Raw genomic sequence first — 27,669 nt, forward strand, 5'->3', positions numbered from 1 at the left:
GATGGAAAAGGCCAGAGCTGAGTTTGAGGCCAACAGGGTAGAAAGCAGTAGACCAATAGCAGGAGGCCAGTGAGGAGGCTGCTGGAGCTAGGGGGCCCAGGCCGGGTGAGGGCTGTGCCCCAGGGCTGACGGCCAGTGAGGTGCCTTCCAAAAACCGCATCAGGAATACGGGTAAATCGGTCTTGCCAGTCAGCCGCGTCAGCCTTCTGCCTTCCGGGAAGCGGCCGGATGACTCCCATCAGCACGAGCAGGGTGTGTGTCTGCCACTAGGGGGCACTAACACGCCGAGTGGGAGGAAGGAAGCAGAGGGCCATTTATCACGGATTCTTTTTTAATCCTCAACCCCAGCAAAATAGTGCACTGTCATCCCCTTTTTACAGATGTGGGGACTGAAGGATTTAGAGGTGAAGTGCCTTACTGAAAGTCACACAGCCAGTAAACGGCCAGCCCGGCTGGGATTCCAGCCCAGCTCTGCCCAAACCTAAAGCTCCATAGGGCCCTCGGGCTCCTGGCTCCGTTCTAATGAGAAAGTTAGAGGACCTGTTTCTTCCTCCTCAGTCTGGAGCCAAGTAGACGCTGGCTAACAAGACCCTGCCGGTTCAGAGGTTCAGGACAAAGAGAATAGAGCTAAAGGTTTCAGAGCTGGAGCCATGAAAGGCTTCGGAGTGCAGGCAAACACCCCGTCATAAATCCTGACAACCACCACTCAGTGTTGGCGATCGTTGCACACAGCAGGAGGCAGCCCTGCCACAGGCCGCCTAGTGACCTCGCAAAGGAAGACACTTTGTTTCTCGGAACTCAGCTTTCCCATTCGTAAATTGGGAGTGCCCTGCCCACTGCTAAGCTGATGAGTGTGAAGGTGCTCACACCTTCAAGGGATAATTTGTTGAGAAGCGCTGGGGACAGCCTACGGAGGCCAGGGGCCTCTGTCCCAGCAGAGCAGGCCGGCATACACGCAGCATGGTCCCGCACAGCTGTGAGCCTGGGAGGTGCTGCAGCAGCCGCGGGCAGGCGGGTGAGAGGCAAGCATCTGAGCAGCGTGGGTGGCCTGGGAGTGGGTGACAGGACTCTGGGGAAGCTTGAGAAGCCCGCAGGACCCCAGTCAGTCCCTGGGGATGGGAATTCCTGTCAGGCCCTTGGCTTTGTCCATTCCCAGTGACTGAGTCAGAGGCCCACCTTGTCCCTGATCTGCCCTTAGGTTCCCCTCCTGCTGGGACATCAGCTCATTGTGACCCTGCTTCTGTAGCCAGGCAGTGCCCCCACAGCTACCTGTCTAGATCCTACCTATGACCACCCTGCCAAGCTCAGGCCTGACCAGCTCCAGTTTGGCCCGTCCTGAGCCCCACTTCTGACTAGGGAAATGATGGTTCCAATGTATCCACAGCACACTACAGTTTGCGTGGCTCTTTCACATCCATTATCTTGTACATAGGAGGCAGTGTGAGGATTCTGCCCCCCATCTTTCAAATGAGGGAATTGAGGCTCAAGGTGATTGTCACAGGGCCCCAAAGTGCAGAGTAAGGCCAGCTTCTCTTCCTGCCTCGTGCTGTTCCCAGGGAGAAGGCCAAGGTGAGGGAGCTAACAGTGGACCATGGAACCAAGTCCACTGGACTTGGCAGAAGCTCATCTCAGAGGGTCCTTTACATGGACCCCCAGGGATTTCTGAAACCTAGAGCTCTCCACAATGCAGGTGCTTCAGCAGGTGGAAGATGGAAGGAAAAGGAAGAAACTAAGCGAGGAAATCCAAGTTCCCATATCATGGGCCACTTGAGACCCCTTACTGTCCCCCGCTGGGCCCATCCTCCCTATGCTGCCCAAGGGATCTCCCTACAGCCTGGCTCTCCTCAGGCAACCCGGGCCCTTCCCGTGACTTCCCACACCAAGACCTGCTCCCAGCCTTCCTTTCCAGCACTTGGTCCCCACAGGCCCTACCTGGCCATCTGCACGTTTCATTTTGTTCATGCTGCCTCCTCTGTCTGAACACTCTTCCCCCAGCTGCACAAGCAAAACCCATCCCATCTTCAGGAACCAGCCCAAGGGCATTAGCCTCCCAGACAGCCTACGGCCAGGAGGCTGCCCTCCCCGGGTTCTTCGTTGGATGGCCTCGACGGCTCACAGCCCTGGGCCTGGCTGCTTTGCTCCCTGTCTTGCCTCCCATGCCAGAGAGTGAGAGCTCTGGGCCATGCGTCTGATTCCTTTTGCTGTGCCTCGCACCCTGGTACTCGGTGCACAATTCCTCAATGACCAAGGGTATTATTTTCCTGGGGTGGCCGTAACAAAGTGCCACAGACTGGGGGCCTTAAACAGCAGACAATTACTGTCTCAGTTGTGGAGGCCAGCAGTCCAGGATCAAAGTGTTGGCAGGGTTGGTTCCTCCTGAGGCCTGTGAGGGAAAAATCTGTTCCAGGCCTCTCTCCGTGGCTTGTAGACGGCCGCCTTCTCCGTGTCTCCTCACGTGGAACTTTCCTTGTGGGCATCTCGCTGTGTGCGCATTTCCCCTTTCCATAAGGACACTAGTCATGGATTAGGGCCCACCCTAATGACCTCATTTTAAGTAATTACCTCTGCAAGGACCCCATTTCCAAATAAGGTCACATTCATTCTAAGGTACTGGGTACTAAGACTTCAACATAGGCATTCTGAGGGGACACAATTCAATTCAAACAAGTGAACTGTGAAAACCCCTGGGCAGGAACGCAGTCGGGTGCTCAAATGCCCTCCTAGTTGGGTGTTTGGACAGACAAGCAATGTGATTGAAAGGAGGAGCTGGGCACTTGGGTGTGGAAGAGCAGAGTCAATCCAGATTTGCCTCCTCAGTTTTGTGACCTTGTGTAAGTCAGTTATCACAAACTGTATTTCTCTTTCAAACCATCCTAATCCACATTCATCATCTCATCCCCTTCAAACTCCACCAGAAAAGTTATTTTATCTTGAGGAGCAGAAGGCTAAAATGGCAGCAGATGTGGCCAGCCCGGTGGTGCAGTGGTTAAGTTTGCACATTCCACTTCTCGGCGCCCCAGGGTTCGCCGGTTCAGATCCCGGGTGCGGACATGGCACCGCTTGGCAAAAGCCATGCTGTGGCAGGCATCCCACATATAAAGTAGAGGAAGATGGGCATGGATGTTAGCTCAGGCCCAGTCTTCCTCAGCAAAAAGAGGAGGACTGGCAGTAGTTAGCTCAGGGCTAATCTTCCTCAAAAAAAAAAAAAAAATGGCAGCAGACGATATGAATCAATACAAGCAAGTCTGGGGTCCCAGAAACCAGAGCCCACAAATCTGGAGCTGACAAAATTCTATCTCCAGACAGCCATGGAAACTTCCAACACGCCGTGAAGTCCAGGCTCCCTGGCTAGATGAAACCAGAGCTCATGTGGTCGAATCCCTCTGCTGATGCTGGAACCCCCTCGGCAACGTCCCTCCCTGACTTTTGTTGGCTACCTCGGTCACAGGGAGCTCATTCTTTATGAGACAATGTATTCCATGTCAGAAAAACAGAAAGTTCTTTCTCTCTAGACTAGTAAGGCAGCTTTAACTTTATTTTTGATTATCACGGGTGTTAATTTGATAAACAATCTTTTTAAAAAGCTCTCATTTATCCAATTTCCTGTAACACTCTTGGGTATGATTTTGCCCCATGGAGCCACAGGTGGGAAAAGCATCTAATTCAGCTTTTTAAATGGAGACCTGCAAATATTGGACAAGATCCATCATGGCTCCCCCAGCTCCCAACCTCTCTTCTCCACAATTAATCTCAGTTGAATATTCTCGGAAGTTTAAACTACTGAATACTCATGTGACAAGGTTCCAATGTCAGGTTCATCCATGTTGTAGTGTGCATCAGTACTTCGTTCCTTTTTCCTCCCAAGTAATACTCCATTGTATGGCTATATTACATTTTATGTATCCACTCAGTTGATGGACATTTGGGTTGCTTCCATTTTTTGGCTATTATGAATCATATTGCTATGAACATTTGTGTGGACATGTGTTTTCATTTCTCTTGGATATATGAGGAGTGGTCATATGGGAACTCTATGTTTAACCTTGTGAAGACCTGCCAGACTGTTTTCCAAAGCGACTAGCACCATTTTACATTCCCATCGGCAGTGGGTGAGGGTTCCAGTCTCTGCACATCCTTGTTATTATCTGTCTTTCCAACTCTACACATCCTAGTGAGTGTGAGGTCGAATCTCAGTGTGGTTTTGATTTGCATTTTCCTGAGAGCATCTTTTTCATGTGCTTATTGGTCAGAAAATTCTCTTTGACACATCTCTGGGACAATGTGGTTGGCCTCGGGCTGCCAGTATCACCTGGCTGAGACAGGTTGCTGTGGGGCGTTCTGGTGTCCTGGGGCTGTTCTTGGAGGAGGCTGTGAGCTGAGCAGGCAAACAGGGGGAGCAGTCAGACTGGGCTGCTGCCGAATGGGAGTGGCCCATGAGGACACAGATCTGTGAAAGGACAAGTCCCAGGGACAGTGTGAGGGGAGAAGAGTAAAAGTTGTTAAAGCTGTGGGGACTCTTGGAAGTTACGGGTGAGAAGAGGAGGTAGGGACACATCATAGACTCACTGCCCTGACTGGGGTGTGGGGAGGGGCAGGACCTGCCAGACGGGGTGGGGTGGGGTGGGGTGTCGAGTGGGGAAGAGATGAGGCCGGTGCAGGCACAGACGTTGAGGATGAGGTCTGAGGGTGGGGAAGCTCCCACAGGCCACAGGCAGTGGAAACCGGCCAGGGAGCTGGAGCCGGGGAATGAGACTCCTGGCTAAGGGTCTGGCAGGGCGAGACCCTGGCTGGCAGATCTGGGCTGTTAGGGGTCTCACACCTCTTCTCATGTGGTCCTCACTACTGCCCCCTGGTGGTGGTTGTCCCTATTTGGAAGGAGTTAAGTTCTGCAGCAGGAAGGGACAGACCTGGGAGTGGAACCCAGGCGGACTGAATCTCAAACCCTCTGCTTTTCTCAGGACACTATACTGTTCCAGCATCCTGTAGGGACTCAGCACAGAAGAGATTATTATCGTTTGGAAGGAATTGGGGGTGGGTGGGGTCTCAGCTTCAATGTTGACTCTTCAAAAAGACTCTTCCTGTGGATGTCTCACATGGCCCCAGGAGGTGATGGTGGGCTTGTCCTTTCAGGGACAGTAGAAGAGAGAGACGAGGAACGAGGCTGAGGAAGCAGGAAGTAGGTGTGGGTGAGGCGGGACGTACAAGGGTGCCTGTAAATGGAACAACTGAGAACCTCGGGGGATCAGACTCTTGCCACTTGACACCAGGGCAGGGCCTTGGCAGCTGGCCTTGGGTAGCTTGGGTGGATCAGCACTTCACTTCTTCCTCAGAGGAACTTTCCAGAAACAGTCATGTTTACCTAAGAGGCTGAACATGGTCTGAGAAGTAAACATACGAAGTCAGTTATGTCATCTTCCCTTTTCTGCATTTGGCCATCCAGAAAATGTTTCCTGGCACCTACTGAGTTTAAGAAGTCCTGTGTTCAGGGCTGGGGATACAGCAGGAAACAGTCCCGGCCCTGCTCAGCGAGCTCTGGGCCCTGAAGGACACACTTATAATGCAGTGCGCTAAGCAAGTTAGGGGAGAGGGTGGTCTGTCTCGCTCACCGGGGGATCCCTAGGGTTTTGCCTGGGTTAGTGCTGAGGAGGGGCTCCAGATGGTTCTTGACACAAAGGAGCTCACAGTCTGGAGGGAACAACAGACAAGAGGCAATTACCATAAAGGGTACTAAGTGGGCGAGGAAGAGGGTCCTATGGGAGCCCAGAGATGGTGGTTGGGAGATCAGAGAAGGCTCTGAGAGGAAGTGACTTTTCACTGACTGACCTGCAGAAGGTGTGAGGCATAGCTCCCTGTGGTGGAGGGAGAGGAGTAGGGAGCGTGCAGGCTCAGGAAGCAACCTGTGCCAAGGCCTGGGGGTGCGAGAACACCACCCTCTAAGGGCACTCAATAGTTCAGTGTAGCTGGAGCACAGAGTGGCAGAAACTTAGGGCAGGAGTCCTAAGTGGAGGCGGCTTTGCAGGAGCCAGCCTCAGGAGGGGCTTAGCACAGTCGGGCGGCCAAAGGGGCCCCTGACCCCAGGGCCTCAGTTCTGGGAACTCGGTCGCCATCGTCTAACTTGATCCCCGTGACCCAGCACTCTGGGACTCCCAAACTAAGTTCTTCCTTGCTCTCTCCTGCCAATCACAGAAAAGAAAATCCCTCATTGGTTTTAATTTGTTTTTAACAACCTTCCCACGTGCTCTCGTCCATTTTGACAGACTGAACATGGATTCATTATTCAAGCAGAAAAAGCAACAGAAAGCACCAGAAACTGGCTTTAAAAACAAGGGCAAGAGTGGAGTGAAAACTGCCTCCTCTCCTCCTTACTAGAGTAAGGCAAAGCGCTACTTGAACTTACTGAAAGCTTTCGTTGAATCACGATAATATCCACCTAACTTGCTTTTTTGTGATGATCGTATTTTTAAAAGTGGTTTCTGCTTTTGTCCCTTTAAACTTCATTTCCACTTATTCACGAATTATGCAAAACCATACCGGTCTTCCTTAACCCACAGCGTCTGCGTTCCTTCAGTGTTGGATTGGATGTTCTGTGTGCTCAGGGTCTGGTGCTCAGCCTCCCCCGGTGTGAGAGGCCACGTAACCTGAGACACAGAGCCCGTGCCATCCAGTCCAGCGCACCCACAGTGCGTAGACAGAGCGCCCTGCTGCAGTCTGCTCCTTCTCTTTGGTTGCCTCCTCCTGGCCTCCGACATGCACTTCTTCAGAACCCTCAACTCCAGGACCCCATCCAGCCTGGGGTCCATTTTCCATCTGCTTTTAATAATTGAACTTTTCCAAAAAAAGGTCTATTTTCACTCCTGTTTCCTCACCTTCCCTTAGCCACCAAATGTGCTGTCTCCTGATCCCCAAGTCCTTGCTCCTCATTCTCCTGGACTGCTCTGGGCCTTTGACCCTGTGGGTCTCCCTTCCTCAGGACACAATGTGACCTGCTTTCAGTCCCTTTCTCCATTCCTCCCAGAGCAGCTGCCAAGCCTCATTCCTCCACACCGCTCATCCCTCTGCACACTCTTCCCCTCAGTCTAACCTGTCTTCTTTCTTTTCCTCACCAAAGACTCTCAGATCTCTCTCCAGCCCAGACCTCTACTCTGAGCTTCAGACCTGCCTTTCCTCCTGCCCGGTGGACAGTTTCACCGCATATTTACGCCAAAGTGTGCAAAACCTACCCTTTTCATCTTCCACCCAGACATGCCGCCTCCTCTCCTTTCTGTTACTGTTGCTACTTTGCTCATCAGTTCCGGTAAGTCAAGCTGGGAATCAGGGTTATTTTTTCCTCCAAACTGGCTCTTATTCTTCAACTTTGTCTGCAACCCAACATAGCATAATGCAGGAGCCCTAGGCTGGGAAGCAGCCCAGGGACCGAGGCCCAGCTCGGCGCCGGCTTCCTGGACGGCTTTGGACAAGTCAGGGGAACTTTTTGCACCTGCTGCCACTTGTACACTAGAAACGGACACCACTTACTGAAAGCTTACTACAGGCCAAGGACTGTGATCAGGGTTTTCTCTACATCATCTCACAAGCCTTATGAGGTGGGTTCTATATAATTTTCCCGTTTCAGGGAGAGAGGAAAATAACATTCAGAAAGACTTACGTATTCATGATCAAGAGCCGGTCAGCGGCAGGGGCGAGGCTCGCACCAGCTCTGTAATTCCTACTCCAGAGTCTGTCGTCTCCATTAGAGCGTAGGGCGCGCTCTCCCCACACCCTTGGGAGTTGGACCTACACTGAGCGCTGCAAGGGCAGCCTCCAGCCTCCTTCGGGGCATGTCTGCGCACCGACCCCAGCACTGGCGCACCCCACCCTCGGCTGACCGCCGCAGGCGCGCGGGGCTTCCTCGTGCTGCCGCCCCGCCCCTCTCGCGGCGGCCCCGCCCCCCGCTCCGATTGGCTGGCGTGAGCGAGGCGGGGCGCGGAGATTGGCTGCGCGGCGGCGGCGGGCTGACGTGGCGGGCGGGCGTGTGGGCCCCGCCGGGCTCCGCAGCGAACCGCTCCGAGGCGGCGGCGGCCGGACGAGGCGGGCGGTGTGGCGCCGGAGCGCGAGCCGCCACGATGCCGCTGGAGCTGGAGCTGTGTCCCGGGCGCTGGGTGGGCGGGCAGCACCCGTGCTTCATCATTGCCGAGATCGGCCAGAACCACCAGGGCGACCTGGACGTGGCCAAGCGCATGATCCGCACGGCCAAGGTGAGCGGAGAGCTCGAAGGGAGAGGGGCGCGGGCGGGGCCGCGGGGCGCCGGGCCCACCTGCCTCGGCCCGGCCGGGTTTGCGTCAGGCCTGGCGTCCCGCTCGCCAGGCCCGTTTCTGAATCTTTGGAATCTCTGCTTCGTCCCTCGGCCGCCCTCCTGCACTGCTGCGTTTGTGCACTTGCTTCCTAACCCCATCCTTCTCGCTCCCTTCTTTCTGAAACACAGATTTAATCAGGTCCTACCCTTGCTTGACACCTTCAGTGGCTCCCCACTGCCCGTGGGTACAGTCATAACGTTTTAACGTAGCCTTCGAGACCTTGATGACCTGGTCCCTTCCTGCCTATCATTTTTCATCTCTGACTTGGTGTAGTGACGTTGAATTACTTCCAGGGAGTTCTGGAAGTTCTGGAAGTTGCTGTGGTCTGCCTTACTTGCCATTCCTTACCTGTTTGGAATATGAAATGGTTAAAATGCCGGGACTTTGGGACTCCTGATTCCACCCCTTACCAGCCGTGTGTGTGTGGGCTAGTTACGCTGCGTGTCCTTATTTGAAAACTGGGCTTGATAGTAATAGCACTTACCTCGGAGTTGTAAGGATCAAATGAGATGACTCGTGTACAGCTCTTAGCATAGCACTCGGCAGTTAGGACTCAATAAATGCTAGCTTTGGTGATATGATGTTTATGAAGATTCGTGCTCCCTCTCTTGGTAGATTTCTACTCCTTTTCAGGTCCCCTTGGATGCTTTCTCCAACCCCTTCCCCCAGACGTTGGACTCCTACCATTGTCCCCAGTGCACTGCATTGGAGTTGTTTAAGCTTCGCGCGCTCTGTGAGACTGAGCCTCCTGAAGAGGGGGCTGTCATGTTCTTCATTCTGACCCCGGACCCCAGTATAAGGTCTGCACTGTGATTCCTTGGTTTAGAGAGAGCTCACTCACTGTTTCCTTTCCAGTGCTGTTCCCTGGTTTTCATCGTTCCTGATTGGGTTTATCTTGCTCTTTCAGGACTAACTCTGCTTTTATGGAAACCTACTGGATCAAGAGTAACTGTTGCTAACATTTTTGGGTGCTTACTCTATGAGATGCTGGGCTGAGTGCCCTGAGTGCGCCTTCTCATTTATTCTCACACCGCCACAGTGGGGTAGATGCTGTTGGTGTCATTTTAAAGGCTTAAGGAGAATGTGTGCCTTGTGCTAGGGCACACAGCTGGTGAAGAATGGATTTCAGAGCCTTGCTTCTGGCCCCTGGACTCCAGCTTGTGTACTGTAATGTAACATTGTTTTTTCGCGGGAAATTCCTGCTCGGAATTTAGGAAACAACCTGTTTTTCTGAGACGTGACCTCTGAATGCTGCAGTTGTAAAAATACCCAGAGATGTTAGAGCTGTGAAAACAAAGTTCTAGTTTTTTTCTCTTTCTTTTAATTGTGAAGGCTAGTTCTCCAGGGGGAGGAGAATGGAGGGGTTGAGGTGTGCTTAGTAGGAAGAGCACTGGACTGAGTCAAGATAACCTTTACCAGCTGACTAGTCTTGGGTGGGTGACTTTTCCTCGCTAGGCTTCAGTTTTACTTGTCTTACAATATGTATGTGTTTTTGTTTTTAAATGTGAAGCAGTGGAATTTTTTGAAATCCTTATATTTAGGATTTTTTTTGTCATAGTTGCCAAATGAAGTCACGTTTGCAAGTGTGTTACCCAGAGTGTGTTAGGCAGAAGCTGATTGCTCATACAACAAATATTTGCAATATTAAAAGTTGAGTTCAATTATTTTTATCTTATTATAATTACATGATATATATATATAAACTATAAATATATTAGAATTAGAGACTTGCTAATTGAATATACTTTAAACTTTCAAATTTTGATGCAAATTGCACATCACCCCTTGGCTCATCCTGCAGTTTGGCTTGTTTTTTGACAACAGAGAAGCCGGAAAACCTTGAACAAAGAAACCATCGGCATTAGAGTAAAACAGGGACAGTGATTGTGTTTTCTGAACCTAGAGTTCACCATAGCATTAATCTCATAAAGAAATCACTCGTTTTTAGGAAAGAAGCTGTTCTCCTCCCAGACAGCTCCTGTCATGTGGGCCATAGGAGGCCTTAGTCTGACCTCTGCCGTTTCCCTTTTACCATCTTCCTGTAAAGGGAAGGTTTGCCCAGATGGAGACAAGCTTTTTGACTTCTTGAGGATAAGTCTGCTTCCTGAGATAGAAGTGAGAAGCACAGGGAGCCAGAAGCAACAGTCTGTGAAGACCACCTCATGAGCTTGCTGGGGCCTGAGTGTAGCCGGGGCCCAGGGTCTAGTTGTGGGCCAGGACACACATGTCCACAGCCTTTAGGAAAGTGATCTGGCTGGCCCTGCCAGCGACTCACTGTGCCACTTTGGTCAGGTCACTCTGGGCCTTGGGATCTTCATCTAGACAATGAGCACTCTGTCTCCCAAGGTCACTTTCAGTTCTAATATTCTTTGAACTTCTTTCAAGCATCAAGTCCTGACCAGGCCCTCTTGTGATTTTTCCAGGAGTGAGAACAGCGCTCTTGGCACAGACATCTTTGGAGCCAGGGGGTTTTAACAGCACGAATACCTCTGTGTCTAAAGACTTTAGAGAGTTTTCCTTAATCTTTCTATTGAGTGGTTTTTAAGAACAATTTTGAGAGATTGGCGGCTGACTGGCAATAGAACCATAGCTTTTATAGTCACACAACCCCGCTTTATACTGTAACTTTGTTCAGTAAGGCTGGGGCATTTCTAAGTTTTCTTTGTTTGCTTTTGCCCCAGAACCTCTTGTTCAAATGAGATGCCATACAGAAAAGCACAAGTGCAAATTGGCTAAAAGCAGAGCTGTTCCTTTGTTTCCCGCCCCTATAAGGGGTGCCTTAGAGTAGGTACAGGTCTTGGAGCTAGCCCACTCAGCTGTTTGCACAGATGGAGAAACTGAGTCTGATACCAAACCTCCTAATCTCAAGTCGTGTGCCCCACGCACGGTAAGCCAGTCACTGAGACGCCGGTTCTTGGAGGCTCAGTCGAACCGGCCGAAATGAGAAGGTGGGAGCATAGGTTCTTTCAAATCTGCCTCAATGAAAGAAGAAAGCCGGGGGTCTTTATAGAGCTAAGGGGCTTGAGAGGAGGGGTTTTGACTAAACCAATGGGAAGTCCGTGTTTCTTCTACTCCAGATAAGCCCTTGGGCAGCCAGATGTCTGGCTGTCTGCAGCAGCTGGGAGCTGGTTGTCTGGTGGTCGTAACTTCCTTGAAGGCATTCTTTTTTCTCTGCAAAACAAGCTCATAAATCCTTGTGACCCTTGAGTCATCCATGAGGTTAAACAAGAAAACAGCGAACTAACAAACTTATACCACTGGGTGCGTTGACTTCTTTTCATCTGTGTGTGTGTTGGGACAAGGTTGCAGGGTAACCATGTTCTCATTGAATGTTTACAGTAACCCTCAGGACCCAGCTTCGGGTCCAGAGACAGGAGGTGACTTATCCAGGTGTGAGGGTCAGAGTTAAGCCAGAATCTGACTTTCTCTTCTAAATTCTGGTCCAGTGCTCATTTTACTATCCTCTGTTGAGTTACATAACTTAAAATCTTCCTTAATGGTTTGATTAATTTTTAATATCACAGTGCAAAACTAAGCCAAAAAACCCCTTTTTTTCCTTTGTATTTCAGAAGGAAAAACAGAAGGAAACCCCTATCCCCACCCTCTTCTTTTGAGACTTTCTTGCTTCTCCTCTTCCTCTTCTTTGGGATTCTCAACGCCTGTCAGTCGACGTTATTTTTAAAGATAAGGATGTCATAGCACTTGCCCCAGTGTGTCCCTCCCCTCTGAGAATCCACGACGGGTCACTGAAAGGAGCCCTAATGTGTGTTGCAGGAGTGTGGGGCTGACTGTGCCAAGTTCCAGAAGAGTGAGCTGGAGTACAAGTTCAATCGGAAGGCCTTGGCCAGGCCGTACACGTCGAAGCATTCCTGGGGGCAGACTTACGGGGAGCACAAGCGCCACCTGGAGTTCAGCCACGACCAGTACAAGGAGCTGCAGAGCTATGCCCAGGAGGTTGGCATCTTCTTCACCGCCTCTGGCATGGATGAGGTGAGCCCTCAGCCACTCGGACATTTGCCACTTTAGCAGACCCAGGGGGCAGCAGGTGGCCTGGCGACTTTTGGCTTAGAGCCAGCTCCAGCTCTTGCTCCCTTGAGACTTTTTGTGCTTTCTGGACCTAGAGTTCCCCAGAGCATTAACGGGATAGATGCCCAGCCAAAGGGGAGGGAGCAGAGGCCTAGTGAGAGCTTGTGGGAAGAGTACCATAGCTTTCAAAACAAGTTGCCTCTGGGAGTAGGGGGCAGCCACACTGGAATCTCACAGTCCCTCAAGTCTGTGGGAGACCCCTTTGGGGCCAGTTCCCCCACCCGCAGTGGAAAGTGTGCTAGAATACAAGCATACAGGAAACTTCAGTTCTGACGGGAGCCCGCCCCCAGCTGAGTGGCCTTGGCTGACTTGGGTGGGGTGGCATTGGCGTCACCTAGAAGGGAGTGGCACAAAGGATGGCATGCCAACATCCTGGAAGAGTCCAGCGGGAGCCAGGTCTCGGGTCCCATCTGCTCTGTGGCCCGCCTCCTGAAGATTCCTTTATGCCCTCTTTTTTCAAAAGTAAAAAATTTTAATGGTAAAAATAATATCACAGAAAGTTTAGAAAACAGGAAAAGGGGAACAAACCAGACCCATAATCTCTGTATGGCACCTCTTTTAATATATTTCCTCCTGAGGTCTTTTTATATGCATCTTTTATTGCCTGGTTATTATATTTGTGAATATTTAGTTTCTTGCTCGCTTTTCCCACTAAAATTTCTAGCATGAGCTTTCACCCACACCTTATGCTTAAAGCTTTCCTTTCGATGTAGTCTTTCTTCTCAGGATTTATAATGTACCTAACCGTTTCTCTACTTTTGGACATGAAGGTTACTTTTAATTTTTTGTGCCTGCAGAAATGGACTATTAGGTGAAACCTAAGGACGTTTTTATGGCTCTTGAAACACTTGGGGTTTTTTTAGTCAACCACAATGTTTGAAGCTGACCCCAGTCTCTTCTCTTGGCCTCTGACCCTTTGTGCCACTGTTCCAACCCTAAAATACGTCTGTAAATTGAGTCAAAAGAAACTAATTCTGGCCTAGGCCATTTGTAGTTTAAAGAAGGGGCGAGGCAGAGGCAGAGACTCTGGGCCTCTGGGAAGCATCACAGGTCTGGGCTTCAGGTCTGTAGCCCTGAGTCCTTCCTTCCTTCACGGCCTTTGTGAGCATGGCATTCTTCAGATCAGCTGTGCATGGAAAATCACAATTTCCTACTTTTGAATTATACGTTACAGTTCACAGAGTGCCTTCACATACAGTAATATATCTTGTCCCTACTATGCCCATTTTACAGCTGAAGAAATGGAGGCTCAGAAGGGCTGGGGAGTTTGTACAATGTCACACAGCTAGGTGGTGGGTCTCGAAGGCACATCTTATGCCTGGTGCAGTGTGCATTCTGTGGCCTCCTCGGTTGCAGCCTGGCCACAGTCCAGGTGTGTGTGTCTCCCCAGAGCTCCGCAGAGCCTTTGGGCTTCCTGCCCTGTTCTTAACCCTCGATATTTGTGGCAGGAGAGTCTCTGGGCTCAAGAGCTGCCCTGGGAACAAGGGGACAGATTTTTTAGGAAAAGCTATCTAAAGAGATTGCATAGAGGGCCAGCCCCAGTGGCCTGGTGGTTAAGTGCAGCATCCTCTGCTTCAGCAGGCCAGGTCTGGTTCCTGGGTGTGGACTTACATCGCTCTGTTAGCAGCCATGCTGTAGAGGTGTCCGTCATACTAAAAGAGAGCAAGATTGGCACAGATGTTAGCTTAGGGCGAATCTTCCTCAGGAAAGAAAAAAGATTGCATGGAGATATTGCTAGTCTTCAAGTAAATAAAATGGGTCCAGGGTCCAGGGCCTCACTCTGCATCCAGTCCTGGATCTGAGACCAGGATTTGCCCGAAGTCAGTATGAACTGGTGACACGTCAGCCTCCATTTCAGAAAGGAGAGGGTAAGTCACATATGTGTCAACGAAAGAACCAATGGTAAGACTTTTCAGAGACAGAACTGTGCTCCTCACAGCGTGGGAGAGTTTCTGAGATTGTATTTGGTGTCTTTAAAGAAATAGGATATATATATATTTTTTTTTTTGGAGGAAGATTAGCCCTGAGCTAACTGCTGCCAATCCTCCTCTTTTCGCTGAGGTAGACTGGCCCTGAGCTAACATCCGTGCCCACCTTCCTGTACTTTATATGTGGGACGCCTGCCACAGCATGGCTTTTGCCAAGCGGTGCCATGTCCGCACCTGGGATCCGAACCGGCGAACCCTGGGCCGCCAAGAAGCAAAACGTGCGAACTTAACCGCCTCGCCACCAGGCCGGCCCCGAAATAGGATTGTTTTTAACAGACAAATCAGAACGTTTTGCCTCTGGCTAAATATCGTTCTTTCAAAGTGCTGCTCACTTGGAGGACAGCAGGATGGAATTCAAGCTCTTGGCCTAGGAGCCAAGCTCCCTGGAACTGGGCATTTTTCTGATCCCAGCTTAAATAAATAGTGCTTCCTCAGAATTTTGCCTGTGCCTCTGCTTGGTGCAGGCCCCTCCCTTATGTTCTCCACTCTGTAATTACCTGTTGCCTCTCCCTCCTCCCTGCCACAGCATCCCCAGTGCCTGGCATGGAGGCTGGGAGATGCTTGTCGAATGAGTAAATGAATGAAAGAGCCAAACCCAAGAGAGGATTAGTGGCTTTTTTCAGATCCTTAAAGGGTCTGTCAATCAAAAAGGTTAGGGAGGAAAGAAAGTGGGCTTTGGGATCTGAAAGACTTAGGTGTTGTTTCTGGTTCTGCCAGTAACTAGCTGAGTGATCAAGAATAAGCATCCTTAACATTTCTGGAGTGTTTTGATGTATCAAGTTCTGTACTGGGTATTTTAAAGGTATCAACTCATTTACTCCTCTTAACACCCCTTGAGATAGGACAATTATTATCCCCATTTTCTAAATGAGGAGACTGAAATGCAGAGAGGGTGTCAGTAGCAGCTCTCAGCAGAGGCTGATGCCAACCCAGGCGGGCTCCAGAGCCTGCTGTCCTGACCACACCCTTCTTGCATCTCTCTGGGCCTGTTTCCTTGTAGGTGAAGGGCAAGGGGGGGAATTAAAAATACCCACATTCGGGCTCGTCCTGTGGAGCTGGTGGGACCACGTGTGTAAAGCACACTTCTCCGGCAGGACCATTTCCGTGTGTCCCCGCTGTTAACCTGGATCCTGGCCCGGGGTCGGCCTGCAATATGAGCTTAGGAAATACCTTGGTGGAAGGAAGATCATACCCAGGAAATGACACGTGTTTTCAGTCCGTGCTTGTTTCACATCCCGTGGGGCCAGAGCCTTTTGGGATTGCTCTTTGGCAACTGCCTGTAGGACTCAACACATTCCATTTTAGAACATTTTTATCACTCCAAAAGGGAAAACTGTACCCATTACTCATTCCTCAGTCCCCCCAATTCTCCCCGCCCTAGGCAACCTCTAGTCTACTTTCCGTCTCTATAGATTTGCCTATTCCAGATATTGCACATAAATAATCAGATGATCTGTGGTCCTCTGTGTCTGGCTTCTTTCACGTCGCATCATGTGTTCAAGGTTCATCTGTGTTTTAGCATGGATCAGTACTAATTTCCTTTTATTGCTGAATAATACTCAATTTTATGGATATACTACATTTTATTTATCTGTATGTCAGTTGATGGACATTGGGATTTTTTTCCACTTTGGGGCCAGTATGAATAATGCTTCTGTAAACATTGATGTCCTGGTTTTGAATGCACATGTTTTCCTATTTCTTGGATGTATATACAGTAACTCTCTCTGTTTAACTTTTTTGAGGAACTGCCGGTCTGTTTTCCAAAGCCTTGCCCTGTTGCATTCCCGCCAGCAGTATATGAGAGTTCCAGTTTCTCCACATCCTCACTGACGTTTGCTATTATCTGTCTTTCTGATTCTCAACGTCCTAGTGGGTGTGAAGTGGTGTCTCATTGTGGTTTTGATTTGCATGTATTTGATAGCTAATGGTGTTGAGTATCTTTTCCTGTGCTTATAGGCCATGGTACATCTTTGGAGGAATGTCTATTCAGACCCTTTGCCAGTTTTTTAATTGGGTTGTTTTTATATATTGTAGATACAGGTCCCTGATCAGATACATGATTTGCAAAACTGTTTCCCATTCTGAGAGTTATCTTTTCACTTTCTTGATGGTGTTCTTTGAAGTACAGATATTTAATTTTGGTGATGTCAAATTTATCTGTCTTGTCTTTTATGCTTGTCTATTCTCGTGATTTAAAAATTTTCAGTTTTGGGGCCAGCCAGGTGGTGCAGCAGTTAAGTGTGCATGTTCCGCTTTGGTGGCCTGGGGTTTGCGGGTTCAGATCCCGGGTGCGGACATGGCACGGCTTGGCACACCATGCTGTGGTAGGCGTCCCACATATAAAGTAGAGGAAGATGGGCATGGATGTGAGCTCAGGGACCAGTCTTCCTCAGCAAAAAGAGGAGGATTGGAAGTAGATGTTAGCTCAGGGCTAATCTTCCTCAAAAAAAAAAAATTTCTCAGTTTTAAACCACAATAAGATATCACTACACAACTATCAGCATGGCTAAAATAAAAAGTGGCAAGGACACCAAATTGTGCAGAGAAAATGGATCACTCATACATTGCGGGTGGGAATGTAGAACGGTTCACTCACTCTAGAAAATAATATGGCAGTTTCTTGTTTTTTTAAGCAAGTTTATTGAGATAGAATTCACATACTATAAAATTCACCCACTTAAAGTGTACTGGTAATTTCTTATAAAACTAGATGTGCTTATTATGTGGCCCGCCAGTTGTCATTTGGTAATTTATCCCAAAAGACCTATCCACGAACGTCTGTAACAACTTTATTCATAGTAGCCCCAAACTAGAACCCCCCGAACATTCTTAAGCAGGTGAATGGTCAGACAAGCTATAGCACATCCATAGCATGGAATGCCACTCAGCAGTAAAAGGAGTGAATGCGGACACTACGACAGCTGGGCTGGATCTCGGGGATACCATGCCGAGTGAAAAAGCCAGTCTCAGAAGGTTGCATAGCTTATGGTTCTGTTTATATAACATTCTTGAAATAACAGAATTATCGGGGTGGAGAACATGTTAACGGTTTCAGGGGTTAGCTGGATGTGGCTACACAGGGGTCACATGAGGGAGCCTTGTATTGATGGCATGATTCTCTCTTGGGACTGTGGTGGTGGTTGCATGAGTCTGTGCACGCCGTAAAATTGCGTAGAATTAAATATATGCACACTCAAATGACTACATGTGAAATGGTGAAAACTGAATAAGGTCAGTGGACTCTCGATGTCCCTCTCCCAGTTGTGATATTGCAGTAAGGTTTTGTAAGATGTTACCATTGGGGTGAACTGGGTGAAGGGTACTTAGGATCTCTCTATATTATTTCTTACAGCTGCATGTGAAGCTATAAAATTATCTCAAAATGAAAAGTTTAAAGTAAAAAATAAATCCTGTTTTAATTTTAATCCAGTAAATATGAATAGATAAAACTTACATGAACACAGCTCTGTAGAGGCCCCAGTAATTTTTAAAGGTGTAAAGACCAAAACATTCGGGACCCCATGAATGGTGCACACATGGGCTGAATGGTTCACCCCCCCTGCTGAATGGTGGAACCCCCCTGCTGAATGGTTCACCCCCTGCTGAATGGTGTAGCCCCCTGCTGAATAGTGTACCCCCCTGTTGAATGGTGCACATGCGGCTGTATGGTTCACACCCCTGCTGAATGTTGCACCCCCTCTGCTGAATGGTGTACCCCCCGGCTGAATGGTGCATGTCCCGGCTGTATGGTGTACTCCCTGCTGAATGTTGCACCCCCTCTGCTGAATGGTGCACCCCCCTGCTGAATGCTGCACGCCCCGGCTGTATGGTGCACACCTGTACTTGCTGTGGTACTTACTTTGGCTGTATGGTCGTGTGGTTAAGTGCATGGACTCCAGGGTCAGATTTTGAGTTTGAATATGGTTCTGCCTGTCATTCCAGGTGTGTCCGTGTGGAGGTTATTTGACCTCTCTGTGCTTCCGTTGCTTTAGCCGTGAAGTGGGTTAGGAGCTGAACTGTCTCATGGGGTCGCTGTGAGGGTTAAATGTGGTCATTCCTATGAAGCATAGCACACAGCTGGTGCCAGCAAACGTTAGTTACAGTCGCAGGGAGCATCCTGGGCTGAGGGTCGGCGGGCCTGCCCTGCCCTGCTTGAGCTCAGCGTCAGCTTGGCAGGCCCTTCCCTGCTCTGGGCCTCTGCCTCCTTTTGTGTGTGAACAGGCTGCGGTGGAGGGCTCTCCCAGCCCTGACATCTGAGTCAGCACAGGGCCGGAGGGGACGACCTGAGGTGGCTTGCACCCGGGATGAGGATTTCCCTCTCAGTCTGTGTGTCCAGGCGCCTGAGCACCGGCACGTGGACTCTGAGAGAGAGGCGGCTTGGGAAAGGCTCCTTCAGGCCCGTCGCTCCAGGCGGCTTCGAGGCGAGCAGCAGGAGCCGTTGAAGATGGAGGAGCCTGGTGGTGGCAGCCAGTCGGGCGCCCTCGGCCTGGGCCCTTGCGGCCCCCGGAAGCCCCTGGGCGGGTGTACGGAGCACTCGCTCTGCGGCCTTACTCGACATCTGGTCCTGGCGCGACACTTACCCTGTGGCTTGGGCTCACTCTGAGCCTCGGGTGCCCCGTCTGGAAAAACGGGCTTGTGCAGATGCCCATCCCCGGGGTTCGGTGAGGCCCCATGAGGCAGGCCTGGGGGTGCAGGGCAGCTGTCCTTCCTTGGAGCGCTGGGGCTGTCTGCTTCGTGCATCGGGCAGGGAGGCATCTCTGTCCCAGGAACGCCGTCTGTTCCCACCTGGTCCCCTGACCCCCTGGGCACAGGCACTGGGGGAAAGGCATTCTTAAAGAGTCTTTTTTTTTTTAATTTAAAGATAATTGTCTTTATTGAATGTTTCATGAATTGGGCAGCATCCCCTCTAGCAAATAGAAGGGAGCTCCTTTTTTAAATTTTATTGTAAAGCTTCTTAAGAGTCTGGTCAAGTTCATCTACCTGCCAGCTGCCAGGACCCTTGTGGCGGTTTCCTAAGTGGCCACTAGGTGGGGCTGGTTCCCCGGGAGGGCTGTGAAATAAGACGCGCCTTTGCCTTCCAGCAGGAATTTGCCTCTGTCTCCTCGTTTGAAGATTGTGGTGATTCCAGCCTCCGTGGTTAGCTTCTGTGAGGGGTTCGTCTGCACGCGGCCCCTCGCTGCCCCTGCTGGTCTGCACGGCTCCCGAGCCGCCTCACCCGGCTGCTCCACCCGTGGGGGCTCCTGCATCGGGAGCCGCCCTGGCAGGTGGGCCTTCTGTGGAGGAGAGCTTAGCAAGGGCTCTCCCTCTTTTTTTTTTCTAATATTTTATTTTTTCCTTTTTCTCCCCAAAGCCCCCCGGTACACAGTTGTGTATTTTTAGTTGTGGGTCCTTCTAGTTGTGGCATGTGGGATGTCGCCTGAGGAGCAGTGCTGTGTCCTCGCCCAGGATCCGAACTGGTGAAACCCTGGGCCGCCGAAGCGGAGCACACGAACTTAACCACTCGCCCACGGGGCAGTCCCAGGGCTTTCTCTCTTAGAATAGAAAACTTTCCGTCTACCAGAGAGGGTGCGAGGGTGGGAAGTTAGACTTTGTTCAGTAAATATATTAAAAACGAATGCTTGTCATTTCCAGCTTCAGCCTGGTTAACAGTGTGAGAGACACGCAAATGGGAGAGAGTGAGATAGAAAAATATGGAAGGGGGGCTGGCCCCGTGGCATACTGGTTAAGTTCGGGGTGCTCCATTTGGCGGCCTGGAGTCGCAGGTTCAGATTCCAGGTGCTGACCTAACACAACTCATCTGCCATGCTGTGGCAGCATCCCACATACGAAATAGAGGAAGATTGGCACAGATGTTAGCTCAGGGCTAACCTTCCTCAGCAAAAAAAAAAAAGGAAACATATGGAAGGGAGAAGAGGGGTGAGGAAGAAATGGAGCAGAGGGGAGGAGGCCGCCGGAACCACAGCAGAGGTGGCCTAGCACACTTTGGGGGGAGCGGGGCTCGGCCATACTGGATGGTGTCTCTTGGATCCAGGGGTTGCGATCTGCCTGTGAACTGTTCCCTGGCTGGCTAAACCCTCTGTGTGGCTCTCCAGCAGCCCCCCACCTGCACACTGTTGGAGGGTTTACCTGTGAGGAGCGGTGTTCTCTGAGTGCGGCCACAGTGGGCGCGGCTCCTTACCTGCTGCGCGGAAGCTCAAGCAGCAGTGTAGCCCGCTTACAGAGCCTGCTGGCAGAATGCCCTCCTCGTGCTGTTCCTTACCGCTCCCTGCCCTTTGCATTTTCAGGCACGGTGACCTAGCTCTTTGCTACTTGGAATGTGATTCACAGGGTGGCAGCAGCAGCATTATCCAGGAACTTTCTAGAAATGCAGGCTCTCAGGCCCCACCCTAGACTGACAGGGTCAGAATTTGTGTTTCATTTCAGCAAGCCCCTGGGAGTCACGCGCGGTGCTATGGTGTGAGAAGCGCAGGCCCAGCTCATCACATCTCCAAACTTCGCTCTGAATCCAGGCAGTATTTTAGGGTCGAACTGAGATGTTTGGAAACATTCCAGACATTGATTCTCCCCCACTTCTGATTTTCAACTTCAACTAAATAGTAATAAAAGGTAGTTTTGGGGTTCTTGTAATTTGACAGCAAACAGATTTTAACTCTTCAAACGTGTGGTCTCCTGATTCCTTCAGCAGGCGTTTGCTGACACTCACCATTTCCTGAGTCTTACTGATGCCTCCCACATACAGAGGGCGAAGGCCCTGCAGAGGGAACCTCAAGCAGAGATGGGTCAATAAAGTGACTGTGCTTCATTTTTCCTGTGGGCGGCATGGCTTCAAGTCCCAAAGGGCTTGGGTTTGATGGGGCCTGCCAGCTGTGGATCAGTGTGTCAGGGCTGGGCTGTAAAACGCTCCTTTTCCCACTTTTGGCAAGGATTGAAATGGCCTCTTTCTCCAGCTGTTTGGTCCCAGTCAAGGGGAAGGCCTTTCAGGTACGTTCACTTTCTCACTGCCTCGCTCTCTGGGTCAAGAGTAGGTCATGTGACCCTTTCGCATTTGTTCACTGGGCCCTGGACCCATGGGGGAGGAGGTCTGGCCAGGACTCTGATGCTTTTCCAGATGCTCATAGCCACACGGCCAGCAGTGTTTGTTGGGCAGATGGATGGGTGGATATGAATGAAAGAGTGTTTGGCTTTGAATGCAATGACTGATAGCAAATCTTTGCCTGCTTTCAGGTTGTTGGGAGTTCCTCTTGCTGGCTAGGAGGAGGGTTTTCTGTCTCGAGGACACTGATTTTGAACAGTGGTGAAAAAGAGCTCTCTCTTTGGTTTTTCTAGATGGCAGTTGAGTTTCTGCATCAACTGAATGTTCCGTTTTTCAAAGTTGGATCTGGGGACACTAACAATTTTCCTTATCTGGAAAAGACAGCCAAAAAAGGTGAGTGTTTAATTTTGTCATACAATCTGAGGGAGTCCAAACCTTCATATTTTTTTAAGTAACAACCCACTAAAGGAGTCTCCTGAAGACAGACTTCTCAGTCAGCAGATACTTCCACTTCTTCATGTGCTGACTTGAAAGGAAAGAAATTTCGGATAAGGCAGTTTTTATAAGAATTTTTATTTTTATTATTTATGTATTTATTTTTTTAGAGTTACTATTTTATTTTATTTAATTTTTTTTGAGGAAGATTAGCCCTGAGCTAACTGCTGCCAATCCTCCTCTTTTCACTGAGGAAGACTGGCCCTGAGGTAACATCCATGCCCATCTTCCTCTACTTTATATGTGGGACGCCTGCTGCAGCATGGCTTGCCAAGCCGTGCCATGTCCCCACCCGGGATCCGAACCGCCAAACCCCGGGCCGCCAAAGCGGAATGTGCGCACTTAACCGCTGCGCCACCAGGCTGGCCCCAAGAATTTTTTTTTAAAGATAGCCCTGAGGTAACATCTGTTGCCAATCTTCCTCTTTTTTTTTCCTCTCCCCAAGGCGCCCCAGTACATAGTTGCTATATTCTAGTTGTAGGTCCTTCTAGTTCTGCTATGTGGGGCGTCACCTCAGCATGGCCTGATGAGCGGAGCTAGATCCATGCCCAGGATCCGAACCAGCGAAACCCTGGGCCACCGAAGCAGAGCACGCGAAGTTAACCCCTCAGCCATGGGGCTGGCCCCTATAAGAATTTTTTTAAATTAAAAAATCATTTTTAATTTATAAGAAAATATTTATACGAAATTAAGGATATGACTGTACATGTAAAACTTCTTAGCGGAAGCTCTGACTTGGAGGAGTATTCTGTAGGCGTATTATGATACCTAACCTCTGCACAGCACAGTTGTCAAGGGGTTGAACAGCAGGAGCGATCTCATCTGATCCTCTTGGCAGCCCAGCGACTGAAGCAGGCCGAATGGTGATGATGCTTTATGGTTACTTCGTAGACGGGGCCCTGAGACCACACAGCTCTGGCTGCACACAGACTCCTGCTCTGGAGTCTGGGGCAGTGCGCACACCACCACGCTGCACAGGCTCTTAGTGCAATGAGGTGCTCATCTGCCTCCTTAATTCAGTTCACTTTGCCAAATGAGGATGTTGGGGGCGAGGGGAGTCTACGTTTCCCATGGTTGAGGTCAGGAACCTGCCAAGCTCACCTCTGTTTCCCCGCCATGGCAGCCACAGTGTTTAAGAGGTGTTTGTGGGGTTCAGTGGAATGATAAGCCCAACAGTTGGGGTGTGCTGGAGGGAGAGTGAGAACCCCTGGACAGAAGGTGCTGATGGTGTTGGTGCTGGGTCCCTCAGGCCGTCCGATGGTGATCTCCAGCGGGATGCAGTCAATGGACACCATGAAGCAAGTCTATCAGATTGTGAAGCCGCTCAACCCCAACTTCTGCTTCCTGCAGTGCACCAGCGCATACCCCCTCCAGCCAGAGGATGTCAACCTGCGCGTCATCTCGGTGAGCAGGAGTGGGGGTTGTTGTCGGATTGGGGCATTTGCCGTGGGGAAGATGGAGCCTTTTCATAACCAAAATTCTGACCAACCTTCATATTTGAACATCCTTTCACAGTCTTGCTGTTACAGAATCAAATTGGAACCAACTGTGGAGTTAAGGAGGCAGATACATTCTAAAGAGGGGGATTATAAATTTTCTTGAAACCAATCGTAATTTCGCCCATTATAAAATTTAAGGTGGAGTCCTCATAATTGCCTATGTGCATTTTCTTTCCCACGTGTATTGGCCATTAGAGGTCCCTCTTCTGTGACTTGCTGGCTCATATCCTTTCTTACTGCACTGTTTCTGTTTTTTTTGTGGTAAAATATATATAACACAACATTTACCATTTTAACCATTATTTTGGTGTCCAGTTCAGTGGCATTAAGTACATTCATGTTTTTGGGCTACCATCACCATCACCCACCTCCAGAACTTTTCCATCTTCCCAAACTGAAACTCTGAACCCATTAAACAGCACCTCCCCGCCCCCTTCCCCCAGCCCCTGGCAGCTGCCATTCTTCCTGCCTCTGTGGATTTGACTGCTCCAGGTCCACACCTGAGAGGATCTCACGGTCTCTGTCTTTCTGCGTCTGTCTCTTTCACTTAGCATAATGTCTTCGGGCTTCATCCATGTTGTAGCGTGGCAGCATTTCATTCCTTTTTTGAGGCCGAATAGTGTTCCATTGTGTGTATAAACCGCACCTTGCTTATCCGCTCATCCATCGCCGGACGTTTGTGACGGTTCCACCTTATCGCGAACAGCGCTCATAGGAACACTGGTATGCAAACAGCAGTTTTTCTTCTTCATACTGAGTGGTAGAAGCCCTTCTTAAAACTTTTGGCTTTTCCTGCTCTCTGTTATTTGCCAGCTCTGTTATTTTCTACCTGTAATTCTGAGTGTCCCTAAGGCTAAGACTTGTTGCAGGGATGGCCTTGAGGGAGCTTTCTCTCTCCCAGGATTTTGTCTACTCCAACTCGATCGTTTTATCGATGGTGAAGTCCAGTCCCAAAGGAAGGAGGACTGCCTTGCTGACATCCCACAACAGCCTGTGGCACAGCTGGGACAAAACTCCTTTGTCTCTTACTGTCTCGGGCCGTCTCATCAGTTGCTTCTGGTAGCACCTGAAACCTAACTTAATTAGAAATATCTATATACAACATCCCACAACTAGAAGGACCTGCAACTGGGATATACAACTATGTACGGGGGCGTTTGGGAAGATAAACAGAAAAAAAAAAAAAGGAAGATTGGCAACAGTTGTTAGCTCAGGTGCCAATCTTTAAAAAAAAAAAAAATCTATATACGTGTGTGTGTGTGATTATCATACAGAGACGTTGTAGTAATATTGGTGGAATTCTAAATACACACACGTGATCCTGACATTGCAGTTAAGCAGTTTTCCCTTTATGTTTTCCTTTCAGTACAGTATTTGACATTCTGGGTTTTTCCACGACAGTGTAAGCTTTTGTACATGTTGCTACATAGTCATCATACTTAACTTAAAAAAAAAAAAATTAACCGTTTTTGAAAACTGACACTATCTTTTTAACCTAAACTTTCTGTCCTTCCCAGTTTATTCTTTTCTCCCTTTCTAGCTCATCTCTAAATGGTGTAATTTTTAAAATTTAAACATGATTTTTAAGAATACTCAAACAGCTCTAAAACATCTAACATGTATAGCCAGCAGCCTCTGTCATTCCACCCCACAGAGATTACCAGAATCAACACTTAGGACATCTGACTCCAGGTACTGTCCTTGCTTTGCTCTCTCTGTGTGGCTTGGTCACCCTCCCCTCGCGCCCCAGGTGCGCTCCTGTCCTCTCTCTGAACACTGGCACGTGGTGTGGTGGGGTTCAATCCCCAGCCCCCCACTCCTGACCCAGCGACCTGCACTCCCTCATCCATCACGCACCCTCACGCCCGGTTTTCAAGGCCTTTGCCACCCAAGTCCTCATCTTTTATTAAACCCCCTCTGGGTCTTTCTGCTGTACTTAGGCTCTCTGGTCACCCTCACTGACAAGCCTCGCTCAACTTAGAATGTCTTCTGTTGCGTTCAGTGAATTGTAGATAACAGGTTGCTCACTTGTTCAGCTTCTGCCGAGGGAGCGTCGTGCGGTTGGGCTGTGTATGTTATTGATGGTGCTCGTCACAGAGCATGCTTGCTTCCAGCAGCTCAGGCTAATGAAGTGTGCCGGCGCCTTCTGAATGAGTTCAGCATTCGCTTAGGGTTTCCTTGTCATTCTGGTGACTCGCACCATGTGAAACATTCTTGCAATGCTTTCTTGATAATGTAGCCATTATTTTTTGAGCATTTACAGGGTGCCACGTGCTTTTCACGTGCTTCCAGCAGCCCTTGAGGGTACGGTTCCTGTCCCTGTGAGGAGAGGCTCAGAGAGCCTCAGTACCTTACTGTAGCTGCAGAGGCAGTAGCTAAATGGGACTCCAACCCGGTTCTGCCTGATTCTGGAATGTGTGCATGAAGCACCACAGTATTTAGCCTTTTTTCTTTTCCTCTTTTAAAGGAATATCAGAAGCTCTTTCCTGACATTCCCATAGGGTATTCTGGGCATGAAACAGGCATAGCGATCTCTGTGGCCGCCGTGGCTCTGGGGGCCAAGGTGTTGGAGCGTCACATAACTTTGGACAAAACCTGGAAGGGGAGCGACCACTCGGCCTCGCTGGAGCCTGGAGAGCTGGCCGAGCTGGTGCGGTCCGTGCGCCTAGTGGAAAGAGCCCTGGGCTCCCCGACCAAGCAGCTGCTGCCCTGTGAGATGGCCTGCAACGAGAAGGTGGGTTCCACCGGCCCTGCTGGGCCCCACTGTTCCAAGGTGCTGCAGTTGGGCTTACCTGCCAGGAAGAGTCAGTACCAGCCCTGCCTGAGCCCAGGCCAATGGGAGGATGAAGGATTGTCACTCCAACCCTGAGTCTCCCTGGGCTCCTGTTATTAGCGAGAGGAACATGTCACTCAGGAACTTCAGCAGTTTCTCCAGCTGCATTGGATCACGTCAGAGTTTCTGGCTGAGTCTCTGAAGCCTGTGGCCCCCACTGCTCTAGATTCCAGGAGACGTAGGGGCGGGGGTGGTGTCTGGGGCCTCGTGAGGCACTCGGCTAGGTCGGGTCTGGGGTCCCTTGGAGTAGGTAAGCCTTGGGAAACATGCAGACAGAGGGTCTGTGAGGCAGTAAGAGAAGGGCCTGGTGGTAGGTCGAGGCGTTCCTCAGCTGGGGAGGCACTGGGTGGACGGGGGCAGGGGCCGTCCCAGGGGCTTGGTGGGACATGATGTAAATACTCCCTCAGGAGCAGTTTGAGCTGTGTAGCATTGACCTCCAGACGGAGGGGATCTGAGGCCAAGGATCCTGCCTGGCACACTGACCCTCTGGGGCTCTTGGAAGCTGGCCTCTGAGTCATGGAGCGGGCGTCCTGGGGCTCCAGGAGTGCAGACACTCCTGATCTGCTGCGGGCTGTCTGGGTCAAGGCAGAGGTTGAACAGCAGGCACGTGTGGGGAATGTGGTCATCTTTATTCTAGTGAGGTCTGCTTGCTTCCCTCAAATTAAGGATGCCTATACACTGGGAAATTAAGATAATAGTAAAAAGAAACAAACTACTGTATAGAGGTACGTAGAGTAAGAGCATAGATCGTTTGTTTAACAGCACCTACGGACAAGACATGGAAACGCTAGTCCTGAGCTCAGGGGCCCTGAGGCCCCTCTCCGGTCCTCTGAATAGCACTAATGCTCGCTGTCTTGGGAGCCCTCCACATTCCTATTTTGCCAAACAGGTGGCAGTAAGGTTTGTGTCCCTTGAGAGCAGTGGGCCAGGAGTTAGGAATCCTAGGTTCTCATCCCAGCTCCTTGCAACCTTGGCCAAGTCACCCCTCCTCTGGGCCTCAGTTTCCCCAAGTTTAAAATGAGATATTGAACTAGATGACAAAAGTAATCATAATTTTATCAGGAGCATCTATGTTTAGATCGATTACATATATTATTACTAATCCTTATAGTCGTCTGACTCTATATTTCTGGGGGGCCGGCACTGAGTCTTAATTCTCTTCACAGCTGGGCAAGTCTGTGGTGGCCAAGGTGAAAATTCCAGAAGGCACCATTCTGACGCTGGACATGCTCACCGTGAAGGTGGGTGAGCCCAAAGGCTACCCTCCTGAAGACATCTTTAGTCTGGTGGGCAAGAAGGTCCTGGTCACTGTTGAAGAAGACGACACCATCCTGGAAGAATCGGTGGAAAATCATGGCAAAAAAGTCAAGTCTTAAAAAATAAAGTGCTGTTCTCTGAA

The 27,669-nt window shown here is 50.0% G+C and overlaps 2 protein-coding genes across 2 annotated transcripts in view; one reads left to right on the top strand and one right to left on the bottom strand.

The window, feature by feature from the left end:
- Positions 1-7,871, bottom strand: part of HEMGN (hemogen) — a 78,811-nt gene extending 70,940 nt beyond the window's left edge. Inside the window, exon 1 of the mRNA XM_046668875.1 lies at positions 7,646-7,871. The gene's annotated coding sequence lies outside the window, so the exon portion shown is untranslated. The remainder of the gene's footprint in view (positions 1-7,645) is intronic.
- Positions 7,872-8,021: 150 nt separating this feature from the next.
- NANS (N-acetylneuraminate synthase) lies at positions 8,022-27,669 on the top strand. Its single transcript, XM_046673213.1, has 6 exons — positions 8,022-8,234; positions 12,108-12,323; positions 21,737-21,836; positions 23,188-23,342; positions 25,905-26,171; positions 27,437-27,669. The coding sequence occupies exons 1-6, from the start codon at positions 8,103-8,105 to the stop codon at positions 27,644-27,646; spliced, it is 1,080 nt and encodes a 359-aa protein (XP_046529169.1). The 5' UTR covers positions 8,022-8,102; the 3' UTR covers positions 27,647-27,669.

This window comes from Equus quagga, chromosome 1 (genome assembly GCF_021613505.1).
Source record: "Equus quagga isolate Etosha38 chromosome 1, UCLA_HA_Equagga_1.0, whole genome shotgun sequence".
Taxonomy (NCBI): Eukaryota; Metazoa; Chordata; class Mammalia; order Perissodactyla; family Equidae; genus Equus; species Equus quagga.